Source organism: Cydia strobilella, chromosome 13 (assembly GCF_947568885.1).
Source record: "Cydia strobilella chromosome 13, ilCydStro3.1, whole genome shotgun sequence".
NCBI classification, from domain to species: Eukaryota; Metazoa; Arthropoda; class Insecta; order Lepidoptera; family Tortricidae; genus Cydia; species Cydia strobilella.
In genome coordinates, this window is record NC_086053.1 from 14,990,572 (window position 1) to 15,015,552 (window position 24,981).

Consider the following 24,981-nt stretch of genomic DNA (forward strand, 5'->3'; position numbering starts at 1 on the left):
TGTATTAATTCGGCTACAACATTCGTAATTTTCTTTAAAAGTGAGTTGACAACTTAAAAATTGTTGAATTTCAATGTAATGATCGTTTGAACGCGCTTGCGTCATATGCTTCCCTGATACTTCCACAAATTTATGTACAAACGATGCATTTAAGTTTCGCCTTTTTCCGGAAAGATAGCATTGGTCGTTGTAGTAATAGTTTAAGGTTTCAAGCGGGGTTGAAATGTGTGGAAACAACACCAAAGTTTAGTGAAATAAAGGTTACCGTTACACATACCCAGAACACTGAACTTTCCGCAAGGAATGTGGTTTTTTTTTAACGGTCTAATTTGACCTGTACTTAGCCAGAGATCGTGACAGTTTGCGTAAAAATGTTAATCTTCTCGCTGCCGCCTTCTTTTTTCGAATACTTGGGTAAAGCCCATACAATTGTTTTTGAGAAGCACTTGATAATGTGTTGATGTTAATTGTCAACGTCAATTGAAAAGCAAAAAATGTATGGAAATGTGACTTTCCGTTCACATATGACATTCCGATTCATTTTTAAATTTTCCATTCGCGTTTATGATTAACGATTCTCACTACCCTTAACGCATTATGCTATGATATAACTTTTAGACCTTACAATAATATCGAAATTTAAACCAATGAAGTAAATTTGGGTAAGACCGGCTATAAAATAATATATAAAATGTTTTGTTGGGAAGACTATCATCTCGTATTTGTCCTTACATATATGCTCCTTCCTTTTTTTTGGACGACGTGACTTTGGTGTCGCTTCCACACATTGACTTGATGGCATTAGTGTAAGTGTACGGTTTGATACTCAGTGAAGTGTGAGTTTAAATGTTGTTCATAAGTGCCAATGTTTTTTTATTACCCCGTTTGGTTGCTTGTTTTTGCTCGTTTTGGAAACATACGATATATTTCTGTGAGAAACATTGTGAAATGTTAGTTAAATTATGATTTTATGAAAGTGTTCTCTGATGCACTGTTATGAAATCATAGTTTTGGTTTATCTTAAGTTTTTTTTAATGATATCGTGATCATGGACTTTAATGAAGAGTAACACAATTGCTTGGATGTCATATTGTAAAGCAGTGTCTCTTATATAACATGTATTGTTAGGGTGCATCTATAACGGAGTCACTTTTTGTAGAACAAAGTTTCAAGTGTTAATGCTACATTAGGTAAACTATCTGTAGCCACAAAAGTTGCGGTATGGGTGCACCTTTAGAACCACCCCACACTAGCGTCTCCACACTCTATGGCTGCTGCTCGACGCAACGTTGGCGCAACTATACAGCAACGCCATTTTCCATAGCGCTGACTAGACGCCGACGCTAGTGTGGTGGCCCTTATTGGGTACTGTTAGCCAGGAGAGCAAAAACAAGCGAGTCACAATCAATTAGCATCACTGTATTAATAAGGTAAAACACCCATTGATTGGCACCCAATATAAAGCCTGACCAGAAATATATGATCATTATCAAGAGCGCTGTTATTCTCATGTATAGAGTGACAGTTCAGTATAGTATGAAAAAATTAGTTTCAGTGAAATTCCGCAACATGGCGCGTGATCATATATTCCTGGTCAGGCTTTAACAGTTTATTGTCATTCAGTTTTGACAAGACTGTCAAGACTTCCCCACTTCAGGGTTGAACGTGCCAATCATCAGGTCTACCCTACGACAAACGCACATCGGACTCAATCGGATTGTAAATGAAATGTTGTTAGTATTTTTTTGAGATTGTTGAAATAAAGATTGTGGTCTTCTCTAGTCTCTGTTAAACGTCGGTTTACACTATACTATAAGTTGTCCAATGTAGTACTAGATCAGTTGGTGTAAATCCTCCTTTAACGTTATTTATAACCTAAGTTTTAAGATGGTTAGTTTTTTTAAACCATAGCCGTAAAGGCCATACTTTGTTTTTTTTTTCTGAACACGTAATTTGTGTAATTTAAAGTACTTAATTTAGTTAGGTATAGATAATAATTGACATGGACTCTCGTACTGAAACCAATCTGCAGCAGACATCTGTGTACTTTGTCATAAATTTCTAGGGCAAATGTGAGAATTGGAGGGTACTATAATTGGTACATTCTGGAAAATCTGAATTTTCACTAGTGAAACGTAAGCGATGTTTGTTTATATTATAAACAGAGGCTGTAAAAGCAATAAAAGATCAGACTTGCTACATGACTTTCTCTTATATTTATTTCCCCTCACAACACAACACAAATCAGTAAGTATACAATTTACACAAATCAATGGAGTTGGCAACTGTCAAAGGTTGTAGAACGCGCCAGCACCTGTCTCTTGTTTTGTTTTATGAGATTTGGCTTAAAGGGCTAGCATCCATTATCCAGACTATAAAAAAAAACTATTCCTAGGATTGACAGGTGAAACCCTACGCTGCTGGCGCCATCTGCAAATACTTCGACAGGCCAAGCCAAGCCAACCCCATTATCTTGAGTTCTATTTTATTCTTGTACTTGAACACTGGTCCTTTTGTGAAAATTATCAGAAATTACTTTTACAAAAACTACCTCTCTTTTGAGGAAAGAGAAAGGAGAGGAAACTCAAAATGTAATGTCAGATTTTGTAATTTTTTTATCTCCATTATTCAATATGATAAATTAAAAATTATTCAATATGAATTGACATACATTGAAGTATTTTTTTACATGTTTGCAAAAAACAAAAATACACCTTTATTTTATCTAAAGATCACTGATTGACAAAATGATAAAGGGTTAACATTTCTTCTTTATTTATTGACTGATTATTGCTAACAATGTAACCTATTATTATCGTTTCTTTGGAAACAATGAGAGTCGGATCAAGTTAACTCTGCATGGCATTTGTAATATCATTATTAATGTAAAATTTCTAAGAAAATGATGTTTATAATCAAATTAATCACACATGTACACTTTGTTGTATTAACCTTTTCCCGGACACGTCATCGCCACCATGTCAAAAATTGCACGTAGATAATCCGTATTCTGGCGTGTAGGGCACGAAATGTACTGACTTTATATCAAGTCAATGGCGGCGAAAAGGTTAAAGTCGGTGCAGAGTCATCTTAGACAGACTATGCATAGAAATATAACAAAAATAGTTAGCTTAACACTCCATTCCCGCAGTGAACATGCTAAAAACCCGCTTTTCTGTTTACCCCTATGGTTGACTGGTAGAGAATGCCGATAATGGCATTAATTCCGCCTGTTGTACACTTTTTATGTGCAATAAAGTTTAAAATAAATAAATAATAAAAACAAATTTCTATTTAATTCAATGTTCCATATCTGAAATCCTAGCCTCGCTCACTAAACTCTGAATCTCCAGTTGCAATCGTAGCGCTTTCTGCAAATTCATTTTCCTCAACTGTGACGCTATGAATTTCCCATAAATATCAAACTCATCCTCTTTGGCCTCATTGTCTATGCTATTTCTATATGATCTGTCCGAGTTGTCGGTACTGTGGCGATGTTTAAATTTTTTCTTCTTTAGTTTGTATGAGCTCTGTGACGCTTCTTGCTTTATGTCTTCCTCGGGCTCAGGTTTGAGGACTAGAAGGAAGTTATCTTGCTCGGACTCGAAGGGGTCCGAGTTTGAGTTATCATTGACTTCGTCTGGACTAACCCATATTTTTTGATATGATTCATCAATTTGTTCTTCATGCTATAAAAATTAATAAAAAATCACATTTAATCATTAGTTATAGTATAGTTATTAAGGATAGTTATGTATATAGTTCTAACACTTAGATAAGATTATTTAAATTTAAGGTAATTACTAACCCAATGATCCCCGATGGTCTTAAATAAAGAATTTTATTTATTTATTTATTACATTTTTGGATATCATTGTCAAGTGGATGGATAAGATATGGTAAGTATATATCACAAGAATTAAGATAAAGATAAAGCAAAGCCTGTTGCGGATTACATCATTTGTAAGTAGATGACGAAGCCTGTAGCTGATTTGCTTTTGTGTCCACTTGACGAAGCCTGTGTTGCTGATCGAGAACTATGCATGGACTTTCTATTTACTGTTTTATATTGCTTACCAGATATAAAGTAAACAAATTACATATATATTATATGGGAATATTCTGGCATATCAATAACTTATTTCAATATATGTATGTGTAAGCATTTTGAATATTTTGACAAACACACAGATACTTTAAATCACATATTTGATCAGTTCATCTTTAGTGAACACCCGGCAATCCATTGTGGCTTGTAAAGTCCAGCTATCACTTTACTAAAAGCAAATTATTACTGATATTAATAATGAACAAATTCATGCTCAATGAGCTTCTGCGAGCTCGCTGTTGTAATGAGCAAAATTATCAATTGAAGAAGAAATGGCATAGAAAATCAATCTCTAGCCTGTTATTGCTAATGCAAAAAGAAAATTTGTTGTCACTTAAAAACCCACAGCAAGAAACATAAAGATCCTTTCCAGATTATGTGGATTACATAGTTTAAAGATGAAACAGCGTAGGTACTTACATCAAAAAACGTATCGTCCATAACGTCCAGACCTCTTCTAAGCGTCTTGCTAAAACGTTTATGCCAAGCATAGAACCATTTAATCGAAGGCTTGAAAACAGAGTCCGGGCTAGAACGTTTACGTATTTTATTGACCTCCTGGATGTAGGTGGACCTTAAGTTCTTAATCTTCGTTCTCACTTCAGGTTCCGTCAAAGGCATGCCCGTAGCAGCTCGGAATTCACCTATAATTTTAGTATAAGCTTTGTGCCTATCTGGTTTGGATTTGTACTCGGGAACTCTAGGATTCCAGAGTGCTTCATTCTCCAGGTACAATTTGACAAAAGTACACGTTTCTTTTTCGCTCCATCTCATGTTTGTTTATATTGTTTGTTGTTTTTCAATGTTTATTAAATAAATAAACTAACGTCGCCCTAGCACGGCATTTGTTGTTTGACAATGACAGTACGATAAGATTGTATGTATTGGGTTATTTTTCTATTTAAAATATGCAACTTAATTAATATATTTATAAAGTCCAAATTGCTATGTCGGATTCGTAGAAAACTACAAAAATATCTTCAACCTAAACGTGTCCAACCATAAACAATGATTTCTTTTGTTTATGATGATTGAATGCCGGCTATACACGTTACTGTAGTTGGTCAAGCAAATCTTGTCAGCAGAAAAAGGTGCCAAAATTGAATCTTCTATGGGACGACATCTCTTCGCGCCATGAATCTAGTATAACTGGATCGGTCATGAGGGGCGGGGGGAAATGACCGAACGGGATAGTCTTATGTATCTTTCAGTAGGAATAGCAGAGAAAGCGCTGTTTGTCCTTGTCACAGTCTCACATTTTTTTTTATTCCCCACCGTAAATTTAGTATGGTTTATGGTGGGCTACAAATCTTCTCGACCAATCATATTGTCGCATTGCGTATGTTTTGTCCCTCACGGGGCACGCGTTTAGCTGATCTATGCTTCGCGCTTACATTTTTTTCAATTTGCCGCCTTTTTCTACTGACAGATTTGTTTGACCAGCTATATATATCGTTTAGGGGGTTTGGTTTGTGTTTTTAGGGTTCCGTAGCCAAAATGGTACAAACTACAAAAACGGAATCCATATACTTTCGACGTATCTGTCTGTCTATATGACTACAAGGACACTATAAGGATATTTTAATAAAATTTGGTACATTTAGGAAGCTTTTACAAAGCGACATTTATTTTTCTGATATTGCATCAATGTGAACCATGGTTCACATTATCAGTCATCATGATGACTGATAATGATCAAATAAAATACTGCAATTTGCATTTTCAGATTGGCTCCAGATGGGAATGGGATGGGAGCTGATTTAGCTGATATTGTATTTGTAAATAAAAAATTAACAAGGAGATATTATACTAATAATCATGTTTTATTATTATTATAAAACAAATCATGAATTTAATCTTTGGTTCAACATTCCAAATTACAGGAATAACTTCATCATTTTAAGAGGTGTCCTCTTGTGAGTGGAGTATTTTCCATTTCTCCCTCTCGTATGCCATATTCTTGACCTCTTGATATGACACAACATATCAGCTTTTTCTGTTATTTGGTCTAGGTACTCATGAACGTTTAGGCTACGTCTGGTCTGTCCCTGCCTCTTTTTCCTTTTATCTTGCCTTCTATGATGGTTTGAAAGGAGTTATCGTGCCATATCAAATGTCCATTCATTTTTCCCCGACTGTTGTTGATGGTGTTCAGCATCATCCTCTTCTCTATATTACAGGAGCTAATTTTGTTGTTCGTTTTGGCACTAAATACTTTGAAGAAATTTAAAATTAAAATTAACTTTTGTCCTCCACAATATACTAAAAATAACTTTATCACTGCTTAAAAAAATAACACTTTAAATATAAGTCCTAATGAAAGGGAATAGAGATCTGTTCATTGCACATTTTCTAAAATAGCTTTCTACTAATACTAAAGTAAAAACTTAGGAGCTCATGATCTTTAACACTTTCTGAGCCTGTGTAGATTAGAAATCACATATTGATTAAAATCTATAAAGGCTAGAGCGCACTGTATAGCTGCATACTATATTGGATGGACCGATGGCGCCAGCATAGCTTGCCCTGTCAATCCCTAGAATTGAGTAAAATTTTTGTTTTTTTAATGCCCTGGATGCCAACCCTTTAAGCCAAATCTCATAGAAAAAGGGGCAAGCTATGATGGCGCCATCTCTGCAAACCTTTAACAGTTGCCAACCCCATTAGTTATTACTTAATAAATCAGACATCCTAGCCTCACTGACAAGACTGTGAATCTGCAGTTTCAGTTTCAAGGAATTTCTTTCATCCATCTTCCTCAATTGTGATGCTATGTATTTCCCATAAATATCAAATTCATCCTCTTTTAGCTGATTTGTAATGTCCATAGACTCTGAATAGTAATTGTTAGCTCTATGCTTGAGTTTTTTCTTTTTAATTTTCTTGAAGGGTGGTAATGGTAATATGCGCCTTTCTTTTTTAATATTTTCTGTGTCTTCGAGTTGGTTGGAGTCATACTCGTCATCAGTATGGGCCACGAGGGGGTCCGGGTTGGAATCTTCAGTATTCTCATTCCGTAGATCCTGGTCCACCCACAATTGGCAGGAAGAGTCAACCTCTGGAGTTTCATGGGTCTGAAAATAAATAAACAAAGTCAGATGTCCAAAAAATTATTTAATTGAAACAGGTTGAGATTACACAGCACATAATAGTAAACTATAAATAAACTGACAAATAATAATGTAAACTACAAATAAAATATAAATAAAAAATATCCCCCAAGTCACTGCCGATGGGCAGTGTGCCCAGCAGGCTAGCCGCATTGCCAAGTAAGATTATACATTATAGATTCAGTATCCCCTATACCCCTATACATTTCATGAGCTTTTCCTGTAAAAACACATTTTATTTCGTTTATTACCTACATTTTATCTAAAAAAAACTGGCTTATCTGCAAATCTTCAGATAATTCGTGTTTTTACGGGACAAGAGTAGAGTATTTCGTGGAATGATACTATATGTACATAGCCAATATGTATGAAGTTCAAAATTAAACTGTCTAATGTCTATCAGCCCTAGGAGGTCTCATGCTTAAATTGAAAATTGTATCCATATCCGTGTTATACTTCATTGAATCTCTAGGCTAAGGTTTTTTAGTATTATGGATATGAAATGACCAAGAAAATACAACAGTACTTACATTGATGTACGACGTAGAATGTCTGTTAGTTGGTACGTGTTTCAAACATTGATCCATCTCATGAAACCAAACTAAAGACGGCTCGTATATGGCATCTGGACTCGACTTCTGCAATATTTTCTGCACTTGCTGACAGTAGGTTGTTCTTAAATTCTTTATCTTTATTTTTATCTCGGGAATACTTAGTGATTTACCTGTGGCCGCTTTAAAATCTGATTGAATACTGCTGTAAGCTTCTTCTCGTTGATATTTTAATTTATAACCAGTGTGCGCGGGGTTCCACAGGCATTCGTGTTTTATGTATATTTTCACGAACTCTAGAGTGATTGCTTCACTCCACCTCATTTTATCTTGTTTAAATTGTAGGAAATTATAAGTAAACAAGTTATTTTACTATACAGGACTATAGGACATATTGATATTTTTAGACACTTGACAGTTGTGAAATTTGGCCAAATGCTGCACGCCCAATAATCAGTCCGCTTTTGATTACAATGTATACTCTGGTAAACCCACTTTGTCAGTAGAAAAAGAAGTGAACCCTTCGTGCCTATTTGTTTTAATTTGGCGCCTTCTTCTACTGACGGAAATGGCTTGCCAAACTATATCTAAAATCGCATGCGATTTGTTGCACGGTGAGTAGAGGCCTTCAGACTTGCGTTATCTATCAGCTATCAGTCTTAATCACCAATCTGCTGAGAGACCGTGGAGAGACCTACTGTCAGAATGTTAGGAATGTTGGGCGTCATGAGAGAGCATGGCAACCTGCGCTCCTGGTCTCGTAGTGGCCGCGTCTATATCTTATACCTAGCTTTTAGATTTTTAAAACCTAGTTCTTAGTTCTTGTGTTGTTTTGTTATTAAGTACTTTCTTTAGTACCTACCTAGATAACATAGTTTTTAAGATTTATATACTAATACCGTTATAGATCTATGATCTGAATTAAACGATTTTTATTTTATTTTATTTTATTTATACATATCAAATAAACAATTCTATTGTCATACAAGAGAACAATAAGAATCCGTAGACACACAATTAACAAGAATACTTAGTTCGCTTCAAAGAAACAATCACGATTTAGCAAATACGTGTGACAGAGATTTTTGTTAACGAAGTATTGCTTCGTTTCTTCGTCAAGATAGCGGTTGATAATGGCGGCGGCACGGAGGTCGTCCGCCGCGTGAGGTAATGGCGCGCACAGATCGTGCACAACCAGAGGCTCCCTCGAGTAGCGCTGCAGGCTCAGCGCGGACGGCGCGCCGGCGCCGGCGCCGGGCGAGCGGAGCAGCACCACGCGCGAGCGCAGCGCGCGGGGCGCGGGCGGCGCGCGTCGCAGCGCTACAGTCACGCGCGCGTATGCTGCCTCTATGAGCAATCGCGCATACTGCATGGAGTAAGTTACGCGCCCGCGTAGCGCGCGCACGCTTGCTTCCACCTTGTAAATGAAAAATATTTTTTGTAAGCAAAGAATGATATCACTGTTATACTTCAAAAAAGTATGTTTAATAAGTTTGCGTACTACGCAATTTAATACATCTAGGTAGGTATCTTAAAACAAATGAATTGAACGTAATTTATTATGTTAGCACGCGTACTCTTCCAAGGTATTAAATGTTATTGTGTAACATTATATTTATACTACCTACTATGTAGAGCAGCAGTTCTCAAACTTTTTGGTGACGGAACCCTTTTGGAAAGCGAAATTCGATGCGAAGCGATATTTGATGGGAAAAAAATCGTTCTTCACTGAGGACTACCAGATATACCTGAGCTGTTTTTTTTCTTATTATTATAAGTATTCTCGCGTAGCCCTAATAGAGGCTTTGAGAAGGGCTGATGTAGAGGTTTCTATACTTTTTAATCTGAAGGCCACAGACAAACGTTCGGCTCTCTCGTTTAATTTTCGTGGGCAGATCACTAGTTTTCCCCACACTACATTATGTATAGGTATACCTTCAGTGGCCACGTTTGCGCGTCGCGCAACGCGTCGTCGAGCTGCGGCGACGCGACGCCCATGAGCGCGCACATATGTCGCGCTACTTCCTCCTGCAGTGTCGCCTCCTTGTCGTCGCTGCATGCTACGCGCAGCTGCCGCTCCAGCTCGGCCACGAACTCGTCTGGACCGCCGCCCAGGCAGAACACTGTGCCTGTCATGCCTAGAATCAGAAACATTTAGAGAGACTTCACATCACACTAGCGAGCGTAAGCGTCTAGTCAACTCTAGGCTTCTGTTCGATTTTTAGAGAAACGGCTTGACCTATAAAATAATTACGATAGGTACCGTAAAACCATGCATCCAACTAAAGAAATAAAATGTTTTACCGAGATCTTCTAGTGCGGCAGCCATCTCCAGTGCTGACAGTACCCCTATCTCGTGACCCAACAAGTAAAATTGATTTGTGGCGGCTTTTTTCTTTAGGAATGTCTGAAAGAAATGTGATATATATTATTTATAGCCCGTCACGTGGCTTGCACGGTATTTTTTTTATCATATTTGCTCCAAAAATGATTGTGTGGAATTATGGATGCACTACCCAATACCCTTCCCAATAATTTTTCAATATGTTCGGGGATTTCTCTACTTTTTTCGTACCTACACGATTAATGATTCAGGCTTTTAATGCGTTTCTGCACGTTCATTTTTCTCAGCATATTCAAATATCATTTTTTTCTTTCAATCCTAAGTCCCGTAGGTATATAGAACCACGTTATTTTTTTAGGCGACACGGCGGCCTATCTTCGAAGGCCTTTGCTTTGTCACAGAATAACTAATATTACTACCGGCTTTGTGTCCGGTTAAAAGTACTAACAGACGGGCGTACCGGACCGCGAACTCACGAACTGCTTGGTACGGTTCGAGGCCTGTTCGATCGAGTAGAAGATGGTTCGCAGTACGTCTTTCAAGGACGCAGCTATGACTGCTATGAGTAACAACGAGAAAGAGATAAGCTAACCGGATCAAGATCGTGGTCTGGTACCGTCTGTTAACGTTATAACATACCTTGACATATCTCGCCGTGGTTTCCTGTAGAGACTCATTAGGCCCGTCGAGTCCGGGCTGCAGCACGACGGCCGCTAGTTGTAGGCGCTCGCATAGTGTGCTGTACCGCTGGTGAAGGCCTTGTAGTCCTGGTACTATGTATAGACAAGCTACCGATGCATCGAACTCGTCGTCTCGCTAAATATTAGGTAGGTACATTACTTATATTCACATATACAATTTTAAACAGGGATTTCTTAGATCAAACCATCAAGCATTTACTGTAAAAGTAAGTAAACCTGAAGCTCCTGAAGAAAGAACGTTAAAAGTCTGTTGTGGTACATTTTTATCTACGAGTGAATTATTTATATACATATTAATATTATTTTGTCAATCGGCCTCAAGCTCTTTAAGAAATAGGCAAAGTTTAACTTCCACGTCTCCTAACATAACTTATGCAATAATCTAAAGCTCGAGGACATATATTGCGCCCGGAGGAGTTAAAGTCTCTCGATACCAAAAAGATCCTGCAGCTGTTTAAAGTTGCAGGTTTGGATCGAGAGTTGTAGTAGGTGGCGATCACAATAGATCAGAGATGGTCGCAGTGATACATAGGCTCTGGAGCCTTACATAGCCCCTAGAAAAAGAAGAAAAAGAAGAAAGCTCGAGGCCAGTGCACGAGGCAAGTTATATGGCGTTTAAAAGGTTAAACGGTACACTTTGCTAATATGGGGCCTTATTTAGATTAAATTCAAATCTCTACGAACCATATCGCTGCTCTGCGTAAGGGTAGGCATCATTACGTCGTCTATCGTGGCATACAGCTCGTCAGAATCAACGAACGGGAAGAAAACACTCAAGCCTTGTACACATGCGAGATCTGATTCCTTGAAATTTCTCTCAATTTCTCGTATCCTTAAAGAGAAACGTTTAGGCGTCAGTTCATGCCACTTTTCCGTACTACATTTATAATTTATATTTTTTTAAGGGACTGGTTATGTGTGGGTCAAATCGTGGAAGCAATATGTAATGATAAATCATAGAAATAACCTAGCCACTTACTTTCTGACAGTCAGCAATGATATGTCTTCTTCAGAGATGGTAATATTTAGCTTGTCTTTTAAGTATGACCATAACACTCGCACTTTATCAACGGCTAAGCCCAAATCTAGCAATGTTTGCCCGTCGATTGTATTCTCTGATATGATGATACCTGAAAAATATTTTGTGCGTCAAGTTTTTTCACGAGTTAAGTTAAGTTTTATAGTTGACGACGACCTTCAACCCGTCAAGAAAAGAGCGTACTCCCATCTTAAAGGCCGGCAACGCACTTACAACTCCTCTGGTGTTGCGGACGTCCATTGGCGATGGTAATCGCTTATCATCAGGAGATTCGTCTGCTCTTTTGCCTCCTATATAATAAAAAAAACAAGAGTGGCATTTTATGAATATATTTTTGTTCTTTGAAATAAATGATTATTAAATTTTATTGAAAGTAAGTATGTAATTTTATACAAATTTTAAGTTGTTTCTTCATGTTGGCTTGTGACGTGATGTAAGAGTACCTAAGTACTCTTAACCCTTAAATGCATATTGTTGCCAAATGTATACAAAGCATTGGACAGCTCACAAATTCATCAGAAAAAAGCTTAACTAACTAAATAAAAACATTTTTTTCAACCAAAAATAAAAAATCAAGCATTTAAGGGTTAAGGGATGATTTTAAAAGGGATTTTTGAATAATACCTACACATATTTAATAGCATTCATTTGGATTTCATTTGTAATGTTTTACAGTCAGTATTCTTCTTTCGTTGATGTGGTGAAAAATTTGTTTTACTCGGTAGCAAACTAGCAAAGTTAGTCTTGAACACAAAAAATTAAGACAATTCTGGAATTTATCACTTGCTCGGGTATTAATATAAGCACGTGGAGTTAAACAAAAATGGTACCTTGTAAAGAAAACTATTGACTGTCTTTACTCACCAGCAATTTCTTCTATTTGTTGTAACAGGGAGTCTTGGCGCTCCGGAGAGTAACGAGCAAATACAACAGGCTTCTGTGACTGCAAAGCCTGCTCCGTTGCATCAACTATGTCGTCGTAACTCGCTGGCAATATCTCCGTAATGTCAACTTGATCCTGTAATAAATCTTGATAGTGTAAAATACAATACAAAATACCTCAACGGCCATCAAGCCGCTAACTGTGGAATCTGAGTGGACGCTTAAGCGGGGAGACAAGTAGGGCAGGGCATGCGGTGCGGCGTCCATGTAATGACGGCTGTATACACTCGTTGAGAGCCTCTCGCCAAGAGTCTTGCCTCCGACCCAATCGGAGAACGGCGAGACGAGACGAATAAGAGCAAGACGAGAAGGGAGCAGCATGTGCACACTCGTTCTCGGCCTGTCTCCTCGGGGTGTCTCGACGAGTGTGTACAGCCGGCATCAAATTTAATGCCACCCGATAAAAACTTCAATCATCTGGCCATCTATAGATATCTAATGTCAAACTGCGCGCAGTATACAGTTGAGTCGGTAATCGAACCCGCGTCTTCAGCTTACGAGGCTAACGTCTAACCTGTTCCAAATTATCTGGTGTATTTATTTTATGTTATCTTTTTGAAAGGCTATAGTCGCCTTTGACCAACTAAAGGCGAGCAGTGTGTGCTTATTTTTAATTTTTACAAATTTATAGTTTTCAGAATTTTCCCTGTACTTGTAGTGTAAGACGATTTTACTTGCCAAATTTTATAGTTCTAGGTCAACGGGAAGAGCCCTATAAATTTTGATTCCCTGTGAGTGTCGAAATATGCCTACGTTTCCACATCACCCATTCGAAAAAGGGGTTTTTTCTTCCCTGCTAGCTCTGCTCTGCTGCCCTCTAGCTCATATTAGAGAAATTGTATTTGTTATTTTATTGTATGTACAACATGAACTTGAAACAAATGTAAACGTATGCGAGTGGCCTCATTGCACGCTGCCCAATTTCCGCAGAAGCTCGACGCCACGCTGCACGCCCCGCCGAACGCACCGCTGTACGTTTGACGCTGGCCACTGAGGCCGAACACTGCAAAACTATGATTTCCTAACACTCGAATTCACACGCGATACGAACACATACACAACTCGAGAGCTGAGCTTAGAATTGCTCACACCCTAGTCAAGTGTGTGCTGTGTGTGTGATCGTTTTTGTAGACGGGACGTAGAATATACCTTTTTGTTCATCGATACGGAAAGCATGGTCGCTGGTAATCCATCTCCTGCCCGTGAGACACAGAATTCCTCTCCTAGAGATGTATTAACACCAATCACTGCAAAGTACCTAAAAACATAGTGAGTACTGTCAGTCCACCAACATTTTCCTTATATTGATTACGATTACGAAGAATAAAACATTTTAGTAATTAAAATGTGCAGGTGGGCCGAGTTTATTTTATGACACACGACGGAACTGAAAGTATGGGGATAGTTAACGTTCAAAATTTGGAAAAATTTAAATCCGGTTCGAAGGACCAAGAAATGTGGCGTAAAGCCGGAGTTGACTGCTATGCTAATTGAAAGGAAATAATTTGGCTCACCGGTGCTACTGCGGGTTCTCAGCTTGCAGAGGCTTCCGCTGGTGGCGCGTTTCTTACTATTTCTTCCGTAATTTTGGGATACACTATGTTTTTACTGAGAACTAAAAATTGTGCTGAATCTTGTGACGCTAATGTTTTTGGCAGTTTTACTTTTTAGTTTAACTTTTTGTGTCGCCGGCCAGTATCCGTGCCATTTCAAATAAGTTAGCATAGCTTTTTGTACATATGTTGGATACTAAAGAGCACCTAAAGAGGCAGTTCGAGTGCACATCTTAAAATAAAGAGCTTTTGCGTGTATAAATAAAAATCAAAATAACATAACTTACTTCAAATATGGACAATGTTGTCTAGTTTTTGCGTCCAACACAGCCAATAGGGAGTTGTAAATGCATTGTGATCGGTGAGTCTGTTTGGTCAACACAACAAACACGCCCTCTACCGGACCCAAGGTTAAGCTTTGTTTCAGCAGATTTGATGCACACTCCTTCTGTGCCAGGTCTTCTGACGATGTTACAACATTTACGCCTGCCTTTCGCCAGCATCTGTAGACGATAAATATATAAATTAACATTGATACAGATGCAACGCTCTTAGGGATTAGATTTTTTTGGACATTATAAAAGAAATGGGAAATTATAATATACTGCTTTATTACCATGTATAGATTTCAACTGTACAGTTATTGTATATGTACCTAAATAAGGGAAAAACCACAGTTAGTTTATGTATATCGTTCTATCGAAAAATTATCAATTATTGTTTCTCGGTGTTTGCCTAAAAATAAAGCATGGCCGATAATAAAAATCTGTTCCTATTTCCGTTCAGATATAAGACCCCACAACAGCGGAGGTCGAGTTGTCTCCTAATAACCTCGTAAGGCCACATAATAATATAATAGTACTACCGTACAGAAAGGACACTTACTACAAAACCGAAGTTTGACAGCGATTCAGGGATGAATCACGCTGTCCCTTTCTTATGTATGGCACTATCCCTTTCGGCTATTTAGGGTTGTCAAAATTCAAGTCATCTTATCTGTGGTCGTGCACGCAAAGGGACGTCGCATTGTGTCAACCCTAATAATTGCTCGGAGCAATGCTGAGCCGAACGGAGCCGAGAAAGCCCAGGAATATCCCCCCATTTGTAAGGCTTACGATCCTACCTATAGTACTTATTGAGTTTGATGATATTTTCATTTTCAATCAGAATATAGTTGCAATTGTTATGTTACGTTCAATTTTTACACAAAGCAATATAACTAACTTCCAGCACTAGAGGTTTATATTTCACTGGCAAATTGATTTACAAAATTTTAGTGAATCACGTTGTACATACTGCATAGCAAGGTTGAGGCGATACGAGTAGCGGGGCAGGTGGAAGTGGAGCGCGCGCGCACCGCGTCGCAGAAGGCGCCCGGCGAGGCGCAGGGCTAAGCCTTCATCGTCGGACACCAGTAGCTGACATCCTCCGCAACGCAGGCTGGCCTCAGGCTGCGCCTCGATGTCTGGTACACGTTAGGGCAAAATAGATTACACATACACACCTAGCACATAGGCAGTAAATACTGTTGCCGCTATAACAACAAATACTAAAAAGTACGGAACCTTCGGTGCGAGAGTTCGACTCGCACTTGGCCGGTTTTTTTACGTTAATCTAGAAGTTTGATTTTTTTCACAGCTACAAGGGACTGTAGACCTGAGTAAGTGTATGGTTTTAATTTCAACTCGATACCTCCACGTGTTCCCGAGATAAAGAGTCTTGGCAGGGAGACGGATGGACGGACGGACGTGCCCGATAGACGGCGGTCGGACGGACAACAAGGTGATCCTATAAGGGTTCCGTTTTTTTTCCTTTTGAAGTACGGAACCCTTAAAACCTACCTCAGTTGCAGAAGGTTAAGGTTTTTATATTATTTATTAGTTTTTGGTTTTCATGCAGGCCAAAGTTACCATTTGCTAGGTTAAATTAACCCGACTTTACGATACTAGGCAGTGATTTGATTGGTCACAATCTTCAATAGAATCAAGTGGGATCGGCAAGCAAATTTCATTTTTGCGTCCGCACACAATTAAATTGACAATTATATCAGATTGTTTGAAAAATTGTCACGTCGGATCTTTAAACAAAACATAAAATGTGACGTTTTCAATCAAAAGATACCACATTGTCACTTACCAGAAGGACGAAAATTGCTTGTATCTTTGTACGAAAAACCGAAAAACGACACAAATAAGGAGACACCGTACCGTGCACGCGCAGGAGCACGCGGCCTCGCGCGCCGCTCGCGAGCATACGCAGCGCGCGCGCCGGCTCGTGAGCGGCGTAAGTTACGCGCGGCAGCGGACGCACCCAGCCGCCCCTGATGCCTTCCGCCAACATGTATTGGATTTTCTATTTTGGAAAATAAACCGTACTGTAAAGCAGAAACCATTCAAGTTTAAAGTCGTAAAGTAAGTAAGTAAATAAGCTAACCGCTGCCGAATATCATTTGTGGCAAATGCGACGTCAAGGTGCAAAGCCTAGTTCGGAGTACGTTATACTTGCCGCAATACCAACTGGCGACTGAGATCATAATGGTATCTCCTTTACCCTTATTAAGACCAACCAAGAGTGAAAGAAATGGCATTACGATCTGACTCGCCACTTAAGCCTAGTTCGGGCTACGTTAGTAATTTAGTCGATTGGCGAGTATTACGTGACTGAACACCAAAAATGTAGTCGAGTAGATTAGTCAGTGAATTACTCGAGTGGCTCCATTTTATATTTATCGAAATACTCGCCACTCGACTAAATTACTAGCATAGTCCAAACTAGGTTTAAGTGATAGGTAGTTAGTTAACAGGCCAATTCGAACGTGCACTCATCAAACCGATATTTGTTATTCGCGCGTTCATTTCGCTCAGACTTATCCGCACAATTATTAGTGCGAGCGAGACGCCCTCACGAATGACAGCTAACTGATATGATTCCAATGTCATTCTAATATCGGTTTGATGTCAGTGTACGTTCGAATTGGCCTGTAAGGGTCAGTTTAAGCTAATTTTGTATTGAATTCGAACTGAAAATATTATAATGGCACCATAAATCAATAAACGTCATATTTTCGTAGGTAGTTGACTTGTGTAGAAACACTTTGTCATTACAAGTTTGTGCAGAGTTAATGTACTGTTCGGATTTAGACTGCACCAGCTTTACTGCTACAGTAATGCAAATGTGAAAACTCCGGGCGGCCATATCAATTTTCACATTTGCAGCAGCAACAGAATCGGCAGCAATGTCCTGCTGCAATACTGCTGCAGTAAAGCTGCCGCCTTACTGCCGAAAACGTCAAGTTTAATATAAACCTCTTGATAAAAATTACCTTTTTTCTATCTCTCCCGTTATAAGTGGAGTCCAGACGGGATGATCAATTCGACCGATTGGATTTGATCATAAATGAAATTGGCGCCAATCTCCAATTTAATCACCATCAGATTTATGGTGATATTTGAGCCCTCAAAGTAAAAAAAATGCCCCCAAAAGAAAATACGTCACAAGTTGCCTCGAAATTGGCGTCAATCTCCAATTTAATCACCAACCGGTTAGTGGAGTTCAGACGAGATCATCAAATCGACCGATTTGATTTGATCATAAATGAAATTGGCGTCAATCTCCATTTTAATCACCAAATTTCAGATTATGGTGATATTTGAGCCCTCAAAGTTAAAAAAATGCCCCCGAACGAAAATACTAGCGTCACAAATTGGTATTCTTGCGTCCGCACCACCATTTTATCGGTAAAAATTGGTCATATTTAGCGGTCGAAATCGGCGAGCCAAATTGTCTGCACGGCCTGATTTGATCGGACAATTCAATCAGATTGGCGAAAAATTGTCTCGTCTGGACTGGGCTATAGAATGGTTGATTGTGGTCGAATTATGTAGATAATGTTTGTATGTATAGTGATCAATCAGTCACTCTTGGATTGCAGTGACAGACGTGAGGGTGTATGCTTTTCTATTTTTTAGAACTCAGTAAAGTAGGTCTAGAGATTCGAGTTTACCAACCTTGAAAGTTTCTATCTCATTATGCTCAAAAAGACCAGAAAAATCAACGGAGAAGTAAGATCTTTCACGGGTCAAGGCGTACATCTTGAACGAGTAGTTTTCGTTTAAATTCACTCGATGAATGTCCAGAGTGCATCCGAGCTGTGCAGAGCAGTTTAAATAGGCCTAAGACAAAAAACAGTAAAATAGAATATGGAATAATTAATAGGTAAAATTAAATTTCTACAAAACACCTTCGGCTGTTAATTAAACAAAATTCACATATTATGTTTATCATAATATATCTTCGTGTCCGTATAGAGGCCTTAATTCCAATTTTTTAGGATTCCGTACCCAAAGGGTAAAAACGGGACCCTATTACTAAGACTCCGCTGTCCGTCTGTCCGTCTGTCATGGCTGTATCTCATGGACCGTGATAGCTAGGCAGTTTAAATTTTCACACATGATGTATTTCTGTTGCCGATATAACAACAAATACTAAAAAGTACGGAACCCTCGGTGCGCGAGTCCGACTCGCACTTGTCCGGTTTTTTTTATTAGTCACGGTTCCAAATCGAAAAATAAAACTAAAACTTCTGGGACTTAGGACATAAAAGAGTGGCATTAGATAGGCCCGAATCACACATTGATTAGTGTAAAGTGCGACTTGGTACATTTGCTAAACACAAGCAGCAGAGGGCCTACCGCGAAACACGAAAATCGAAATTTCGTTATACTTATGCCTCTATATAGTCTCTATCGCTTGAATATGCGTGTTTCGCGATAGGTCCTTTAGATGTATGATCGCGTAGGTACTTAACACTAATCAATGTGTAAATCGGGCCTTAAAACTAGTAAAGACACTGAGAAGTTACTTTGAATAAGACAAAGAAAAAAAGTGTCCCCAGTTTTTCATACAAATTTTGGGTGTCAGTTTTGTAACGGTCTATACAAAATGCGTTACAAAACTGAAATTTTTTGGGAACACATTTTTTTTCTTTTTAAATCGATAGTCCTCGTGATTTTGAGTAAAAATAACAAAAAAGTTGATGGATTATTGAAAAAAGTGGCCGCGCATCTCCAGTCGCCATCCGAATGTAACCTTAATGTAAACATTGTAAACATAAACATGCCCTTAACTCACATCCTTGTAATCCCCTCTCCCACATATGACATAGTCACAACCTCGTCCATTGGTAGCTGGCATCACACGCTCCACAAAGTTGTCGTTTCGGCAGCATATGATGTCATCAGCTGAAATAACATAATTATATTAGTAAATAGTTAACTGCAGAGATAATTGACACACGTTATAGCCAAATCGGATAGCAATTGTGATTGAAAAGTGGTTTGCAAATAAGTAAGCTTGTAAAAGTGGTCATACAGAAATCGAGGTGACCCCAATAATGAGCTACCATTTAATTTTAAAAATTCTGTTAATGTTTAATAGTGGGTAACGCCACAAATATTTTTAAGCATTTTTTGTATATTTATGACCTATATAAATAAGTACGTAAACAGACAAATTAGGTATTTTTTACAACGGCTGAAAAAAAAACGTTCACAAGAACCCTTGTAAATTTATTTTGAGGTGTAATATAGAGGATTTGTATTGTAACTAACCGTTAAGTTTCGGGAATATTTTCAGCAAAACCCGCTTTTTGTCGACACCGCCGACGACGACAAACAAGCGGCAGTTGCAGTGCAGCGCCAGCGCTATGATGGCGAGCCCTGTGGCGCCCCCGCCGCGCCCGACCAGCACCGTCGACTGCGGCGCCAGCGGCGTTCTGATGGCCTATATACATGGTGGATAATGGATATCACTGTTAATGTTAACTATTGTGGCTATGACACATCACTACATAGGTAGGTAGTATAAAACAAAGTCGCTTCCTGCTGTCTATCTGTCCCTATGTATGCTTAGATCTTTAAAAATACGCAACGGATATTGATGCGGTTTTTTTTAAATAGATAGAGAGATTCAAGAGGAAGGTTTATTATGTATAATACAACAGCATTGCACCCGTGCGAAGCCGGGGCGGGTCGCCAGTTCAAAATAATAATGACAATGTAAACCAGTTTACAACTTCGACTGAAAGATATTGATATTGTTAGGTAAAGGCGGTAAAGCTAGACTCACGAGGCAGTAGAGCGCGTGTGCGTAGGCAAATGGCACGGTGGCGGCGTCCTCGAGACTCCAGTGCGCCGGCACCGGCCATAGGAGCTCCCGCCGTACGCGCACTGACGGGCGCGACGCGCCGCCGGGAAGCAGGCCCATCACTCGAGACCCGCTGAAATGTTATCCATACTTCCATACTAATATTATAAATGCGAAAGTCTGTCTGTCTGTCTGGATTAAAAAGCAGATTTGTTTAAGAATTAAGGTACCCAAATTACTAATTCCACGCAGACGAAGTCGCGGGCAAAAGCTAGTAATATTATAAATGAGAAAGTCTGTGTCTGTCTGTCTGTGTGTTACCTTACACGGTTAAACCGCTGAACCGATTTAGTTGAAATTTGGCATACAGATAGTTTGAGTCCCGAAGAAGGACATAGGATTGTTTTTATCCCGAAAATCATCCTTTGAGAGGGTCAAAAGCGGGGTGAAATTGAGAAAATTAATGAAGTGCCTGACAATTTGTGTAAGCAATTAAGCATATATATTATGCTCAAATTGAATGATTGCCATTAGACTTTATCCAGGCGCTATTATTACTTTAGCTGCGGTTACTAAGTCCACGCAGACCGGGCAAAAGCTAGATTTATATAGGCATGGTGGTGCCGAAGTGGATTCAACGTTCGACTTTCAATTTGGGGTTGGTGGGTTCAAATCCTGGCTCGTAATAATGAGTTTCGGAACAATATACGTAATACCATTTGATACTAAACTTTTGTCACTAGCTTTTTGGTGGAAGAAAATATCGTAAGGAAATCATACATTCGCGAAGAAATAAAAAAGTTGTATGTGAAGTCCCCAATTCGCATTCGGTCAGCGTGGGGACTTTAGCCGTGCTTTAGCCCAATGAGATGAGATCCTTTGCCCAGCAGTAAGACATTTGTAGGCTGAATACATACGTACATACATACGTTACATTTTATATGGGTCGAGTCTTAGAAAGCTTCAAGTGCAACTGTATTTGTTAGAAAGAGAGGCAAACATCGAACGTGCGTGTGCGCTAAAATTTGTAACCGTGCACGGACACGTCACGCAAGCGGTGTGCCGTCTTTCAGAAGGATCTATATATTACAACGCGCAATATATATATATTTTATATTAATGAGCTTCCTTTAGGTATCTTGAGCACTTACTTTTTGTCGATTCCACTGAAATCCATTCCATAACCAACTTCACTGGTATTATCTTTAAGCAGTCCTTTTGTTTGAAGATCTCTAGTGTTCAGACCAGCGAAGTGCACCTGTATCAGTAAGCAACATGTGGTTTTCCATCAGAAAAGGGTCAGAAAAGGGTCCTTATGCTTCATGTTTCAGGACCCTTCTCTGATGGAAAGCCACATATCGATAACCTAATTCAGTCGTACTAATAACGCGGATAATTTGGTTGTAATAACAACTTTTTGTCTGTGCACTATGGTACTAATTAGAACAATTTTTTGTCGTTATTACATAGTACGATTGTGAACTAGGATAACGATTATAGAGGAAGCTCTCAATACATATATTTGACTTCGAAAAACAGTCCATATAAAGGCTGACTCACGGGGTGCCGGGGCCGGGCCGGAGCTTCCGGCGCTTCGGTTTCTAATGGAAAGCACCACGTGATGACCGATCAGCCGTCATAAAAAATGACGTGTCGGACGCCTCGGTCCGGGCACGGCCCGGTCTAGCGTGAGTCATCCTTAACCACCTTAACTAACTCTTATCTGACACATATCACGTCCGCAGTTGCTAAAATCAAAATTGGTCGCGGTACAATAACCGTGGAGTCATTTTTGAGCTCTAGTGCGTTGTGGGTGTCATTATTCAGTACCCGAACCCAGGTATGTCCTTAAGCTACGTCCAAAAGAGATGTGGGCACTGTGAATGTTATCTCGCTTTGTGTGGTAGGGCACGGCACAGCGGATGTCATTCCAGATCTAGAGCAAAGCCCAACTGACGCAGTATAAAAAAAAGTAAATTGATATACTTAGGTCTTTCTAACCTTTACTGAGATGCTGTCATCTTGTAACGCGGCAGCGTCCACAAATTGCAAAGAATGGAAATTTTCAACGTCTCCATGTCCCAAGAAATTCCCATTCTCCGAATTGTTTCCATTTTTCAGCGCTTTCCCATTTTCCAGCACTTTTCCGTTTACAGTTTCTGCACCCTGAATGTAACATCGTAATTTTACATAACAATCATTAATAGAAGTCGGCCAAGTGCGTGTCGGAACCTGCTCAGAATACATTAACTAGTAGGTACGCCAGTTGTCCTGGGTTTTAATTCTGGTAGGAGAATTTGTCTTTTATGTGATGAGTACGAAAATTTTTTTCCCAAATTAGTGATGTTTTCTATGTATGTATATATATTTAAGTACCCTATAAATAATTACGTGTATACTTATCATCGCCTAGGAGGACCTATCGTATAATATTAACTTTGCTTAGGTAGGGCAGCGGGGGCGTCAGTCTTTCGTCCCCGCTGTCCCCCGTCAACCGCGGACCACGGCGGGAGTGTCACGTAGGTACGAATTTGTCAAGCTATAATTATACATTGTGTATTGATAGTCATATATTGTGATAATTTTATTTATATACTTAAAGACTTACATTTAATTCACTTCCGACTCGTAACCTCGGCTCTAACTTTGTATCGAACACAAGAGAACGTTGGCCCGATTTGGCAATGCGATTAAACTTGATGCCTTTAAACGTAACAGCGCCACATCTGCAAGCATTAGAATTAATTAATACTATTTAATTTGATTGCCTACGGAAAAAACGATAAATTTAACCCTTTTACAGACAAACACGTCAACTGGCGCGTTACTATACTTTGTGTAATTTTCAAACATAAGGGTACTTATTGTCGGTTGTCAAAAAGGCGCTATTTCCATAAAGCTTCAATTTGAAATCAACCATATGGACAACCGACAATGTGGTACGTTTAGTTGAAAACATCACATTTATTCGGTGCCAATACGCGTGCATCGATAAGGTTCACGATTACGCGCCGCGCACATTCAAAGGTACGCTTTGAACACACCAATAGAAAATGAGAATATATAGTGATACTAATGCGAGTAAGTTTTTTGGTCATTTTTAATATGAAGTGACCCGTTTTAGTTTAGTTTAGTTTAGTTTATTTATTTCGCAATACAATGTTCGTTGTTAATGTAAGAGAATACAATTAAGCAATTACTTGTCCTATAGCGATCGTCGGATACAAAGAAAAATAATTCAATTACAATTTATAAGTATTCTTATGTTTAGGAGGAGTCTATATGCAATGGTATTATAATCACGCACGAAAGTTTTGTGATTATAATTACTATAATACTTGTTTATTTACCTCGTATAGTCATGTATCCTATTAATTGTAACCTTTAAATCAGTGTCCACTTGTACTGTTTTAGCGAGGTCTGTGTTGATACTGATCTCGCGTATAAAGGACGGCTGTACGCGCTCGTCGCGTGCGTCGTGGCTGAGCGCGTAGTCCTGGAGCGCGTACTCCTGAAGCGCGTTAAACTGGAGAATTGTGTCGAGAAATGATTCCCAACGCCCCGTCCAGGTCACGAGACCGTCCGTGATGGATGCGTTTGCTTCGCGTATGCCTTGAAATTCGTCCCTGTGGATTAACGTAAAGGTAAATCCGGGGTGCCCATGGCAAAAGGAAATAACAAGGTGGTCCAAGGACATCATAGCTACAGCTGGAGAAAATTGGCTAATCAAGGCAAAAGACCGAGAAAGGTGGAAAGACATGGAGGCCTATACCCGACAGGGGTCGTCAATATAGTAAAATACAAAAGGAATATTTAAGGAAAAACAAAGGCTTAAATAAATAAATAAATAAATCCGGGGTGCAATTGCTAACGCCAATCGCGAAGTAAATACGTAATATAATATTGTACGTAAAAATACTAACTTGCTTTTCGTATTTGTCGCATTACTTAAAATATACTAAGTTTAGGTACACTAAAGAACTCACCGGTACATGTGACCTTTCTCATTCAAAATTTGATAAATTTCCTTCTTTCCAAATTTAATGTCTTCCTTTGAATCTTCTTCACTATCAGTAATGCTTGATGGAGCAGATTTCTTCAACGTGATATAACCTGAAGCCACTTTTGTGATACCGTCGTCAATCTAATAAAAAAATGTACGAGTATTATCTGATTATTAGAAAAATAAATCACAAAAATAATAACCATCGAGTGCGCCTTTTGGCCGAAGGGTTTCGCGTGTTTCAGACTACATTACTGTCTCAAATGTCAATGGATTTTTGACATTTGCGGCAGTAATGCAGTCGGCAGAATAGTCTGCATCTTTTCAAATGACTTTTTTTTCTAAGACGGTAATCTGTTAAACAAAAGCCTTTGTTCCTTTTGGGTGTGCGGTCGCCCATTGTGCATCATTGAGTTTGAGCGCGTGCTACGGCACACACAAAAGGAACAAAGCCTTTTGTTTAACAGATTACCGTCTTAGAGGAAA

The 24,981-nt window shown here is 39.0% G+C and overlaps 3 protein-coding genes across 3 annotated transcripts in view; all 3 read right to left on the reverse strand.

The window, feature by feature from the left end:
* Positions 1 to 2,193: 2,193 nt before the first annotated feature.
* LOC134746753 (uncharacterized) lies at positions 2,194 to 4,967 on the reverse strand. The gene is made up of 2 exons (XM_063681280.1): positions 4,529 to 4,967; positions 2,194 to 3,689 (listed from the first exon to the last, which is right to left on the reverse strand). Exons 1-2 carry the CDS (start codon positions 4,880 to 4,882, stop codon positions 3,300 to 3,302), a joined length of 744 nt encoding a protein of 247 aa, XP_063537350.1. The 5' UTR covers positions 4,883 to 4,967; the 3' UTR covers positions 2,194 to 3,299.
* Positions 4,968 to 6,368: 1,401 nt separating this feature from the next.
* LOC134746394 (uncharacterized) lies at positions 6,369 to 8,183 on the reverse strand. The gene is made up of 2 exons (XM_063680762.1): positions 7,749 to 8,183; positions 6,369 to 7,182 (listed from the first exon to the last, which is right to left on the reverse strand). The coding sequence occupies exons 1-2, from the start codon at positions 8,091 to 8,093 to the stop codon at positions 6,772 to 6,774; spliced, it is 756 nt and encodes a 251-aa protein (XP_063536832.1). The 5' UTR covers positions 8,094 to 8,183; the 3' UTR covers positions 6,369 to 6,771.
* Positions 8,184 to 8,799: 616 nt separating this feature from the next.
* LOC134746927 (fatty acid synthase-like) overlaps positions 8,800 to 24,981 on the reverse strand; it is a 37,014-nt gene continuing 20,832 nt past the window's right edge. Inside the window, exons 19-36 of the mRNA XM_063681499.1 lie at positions 24,479 to 24,636; positions 23,843 to 24,118; positions 23,101 to 23,218; positions 22,494 to 22,658; positions 21,644 to 21,750; positions 20,475 to 20,625; positions 19,958 to 20,129; positions 19,479 to 19,588; positions 16,556 to 16,700; positions 15,645 to 15,813; positions 14,749 to 14,851; positions 12,718 to 12,871; positions 11,794 to 11,944; positions 11,499 to 11,646; positions 10,753 to 10,929; positions 10,074 to 10,176; positions 9,705 to 9,907; positions 8,800 to 9,186 (exon numbers count right to left, since the gene is read on the reverse strand). Of these exons, the coding sequence (XP_063537569.1) occupies positions 8,800 to 9,186; positions 9,705 to 9,907; positions 10,074 to 10,176; positions 10,753 to 10,929; positions 11,499 to 11,646; positions 11,794 to 11,944; positions 12,718 to 12,871; positions 14,749 to 14,851; positions 15,645 to 15,813; positions 16,556 to 16,700; positions 19,479 to 19,588; positions 19,958 to 20,129; positions 20,475 to 20,625; positions 21,644 to 21,750; positions 22,494 to 22,658; positions 23,101 to 23,218; positions 23,843 to 24,118; positions 24,479 to 24,636 (2,997 nt within the window). The remainder of the gene's footprint in view (positions 9,187 to 9,704; positions 9,908 to 10,073; positions 10,177 to 10,752; positions 10,930 to 11,498; positions 11,647 to 11,793; positions 11,945 to 12,717; positions 12,872 to 14,748; positions 14,852 to 15,644; positions 15,814 to 16,555; positions 16,701 to 19,478; positions 19,589 to 19,957; positions 20,130 to 20,474; positions 20,626 to 21,643; positions 21,751 to 22,493; positions 22,659 to 23,100; positions 23,219 to 23,842; positions 24,119 to 24,478; positions 24,637 to 24,981) is intronic.

What these genes read in the sequence shown, in the direction of transcription:
- LOC134746753 (XM_063681280.1), bottom strand. Translation starts at nt 4,882, where the DNA reads ATGAGATGGAGCGAAAAAGAAACGTGTACTTTTGTCAAATTGTACCTG. An exon ending in TGGACGATACGTTTTTTGAT is followed by an intron (nt 3,690 to 4,528) that starts GTAAGTACCTAC and finishes TAATTTTTATAG; the next exon opens with CATGAAGAACAAATTGATGA.
- LOC134746394 (XM_063680762.1), bottom strand. Translation starts at nt 8,093, where the DNA reads ATGAGGTGGAGTGAAGCAATCACTCTAGAGTTCGTGAAAATATACATA. An exon ending in ATTCTACGTCGTACATCAAT is followed by an intron (nt 7,183 to 7,748) that starts GTAAGTACTGTT and finishes ATTTATTTTCAG; the next exon opens with ACCCATGAAACTCCAGAGGT.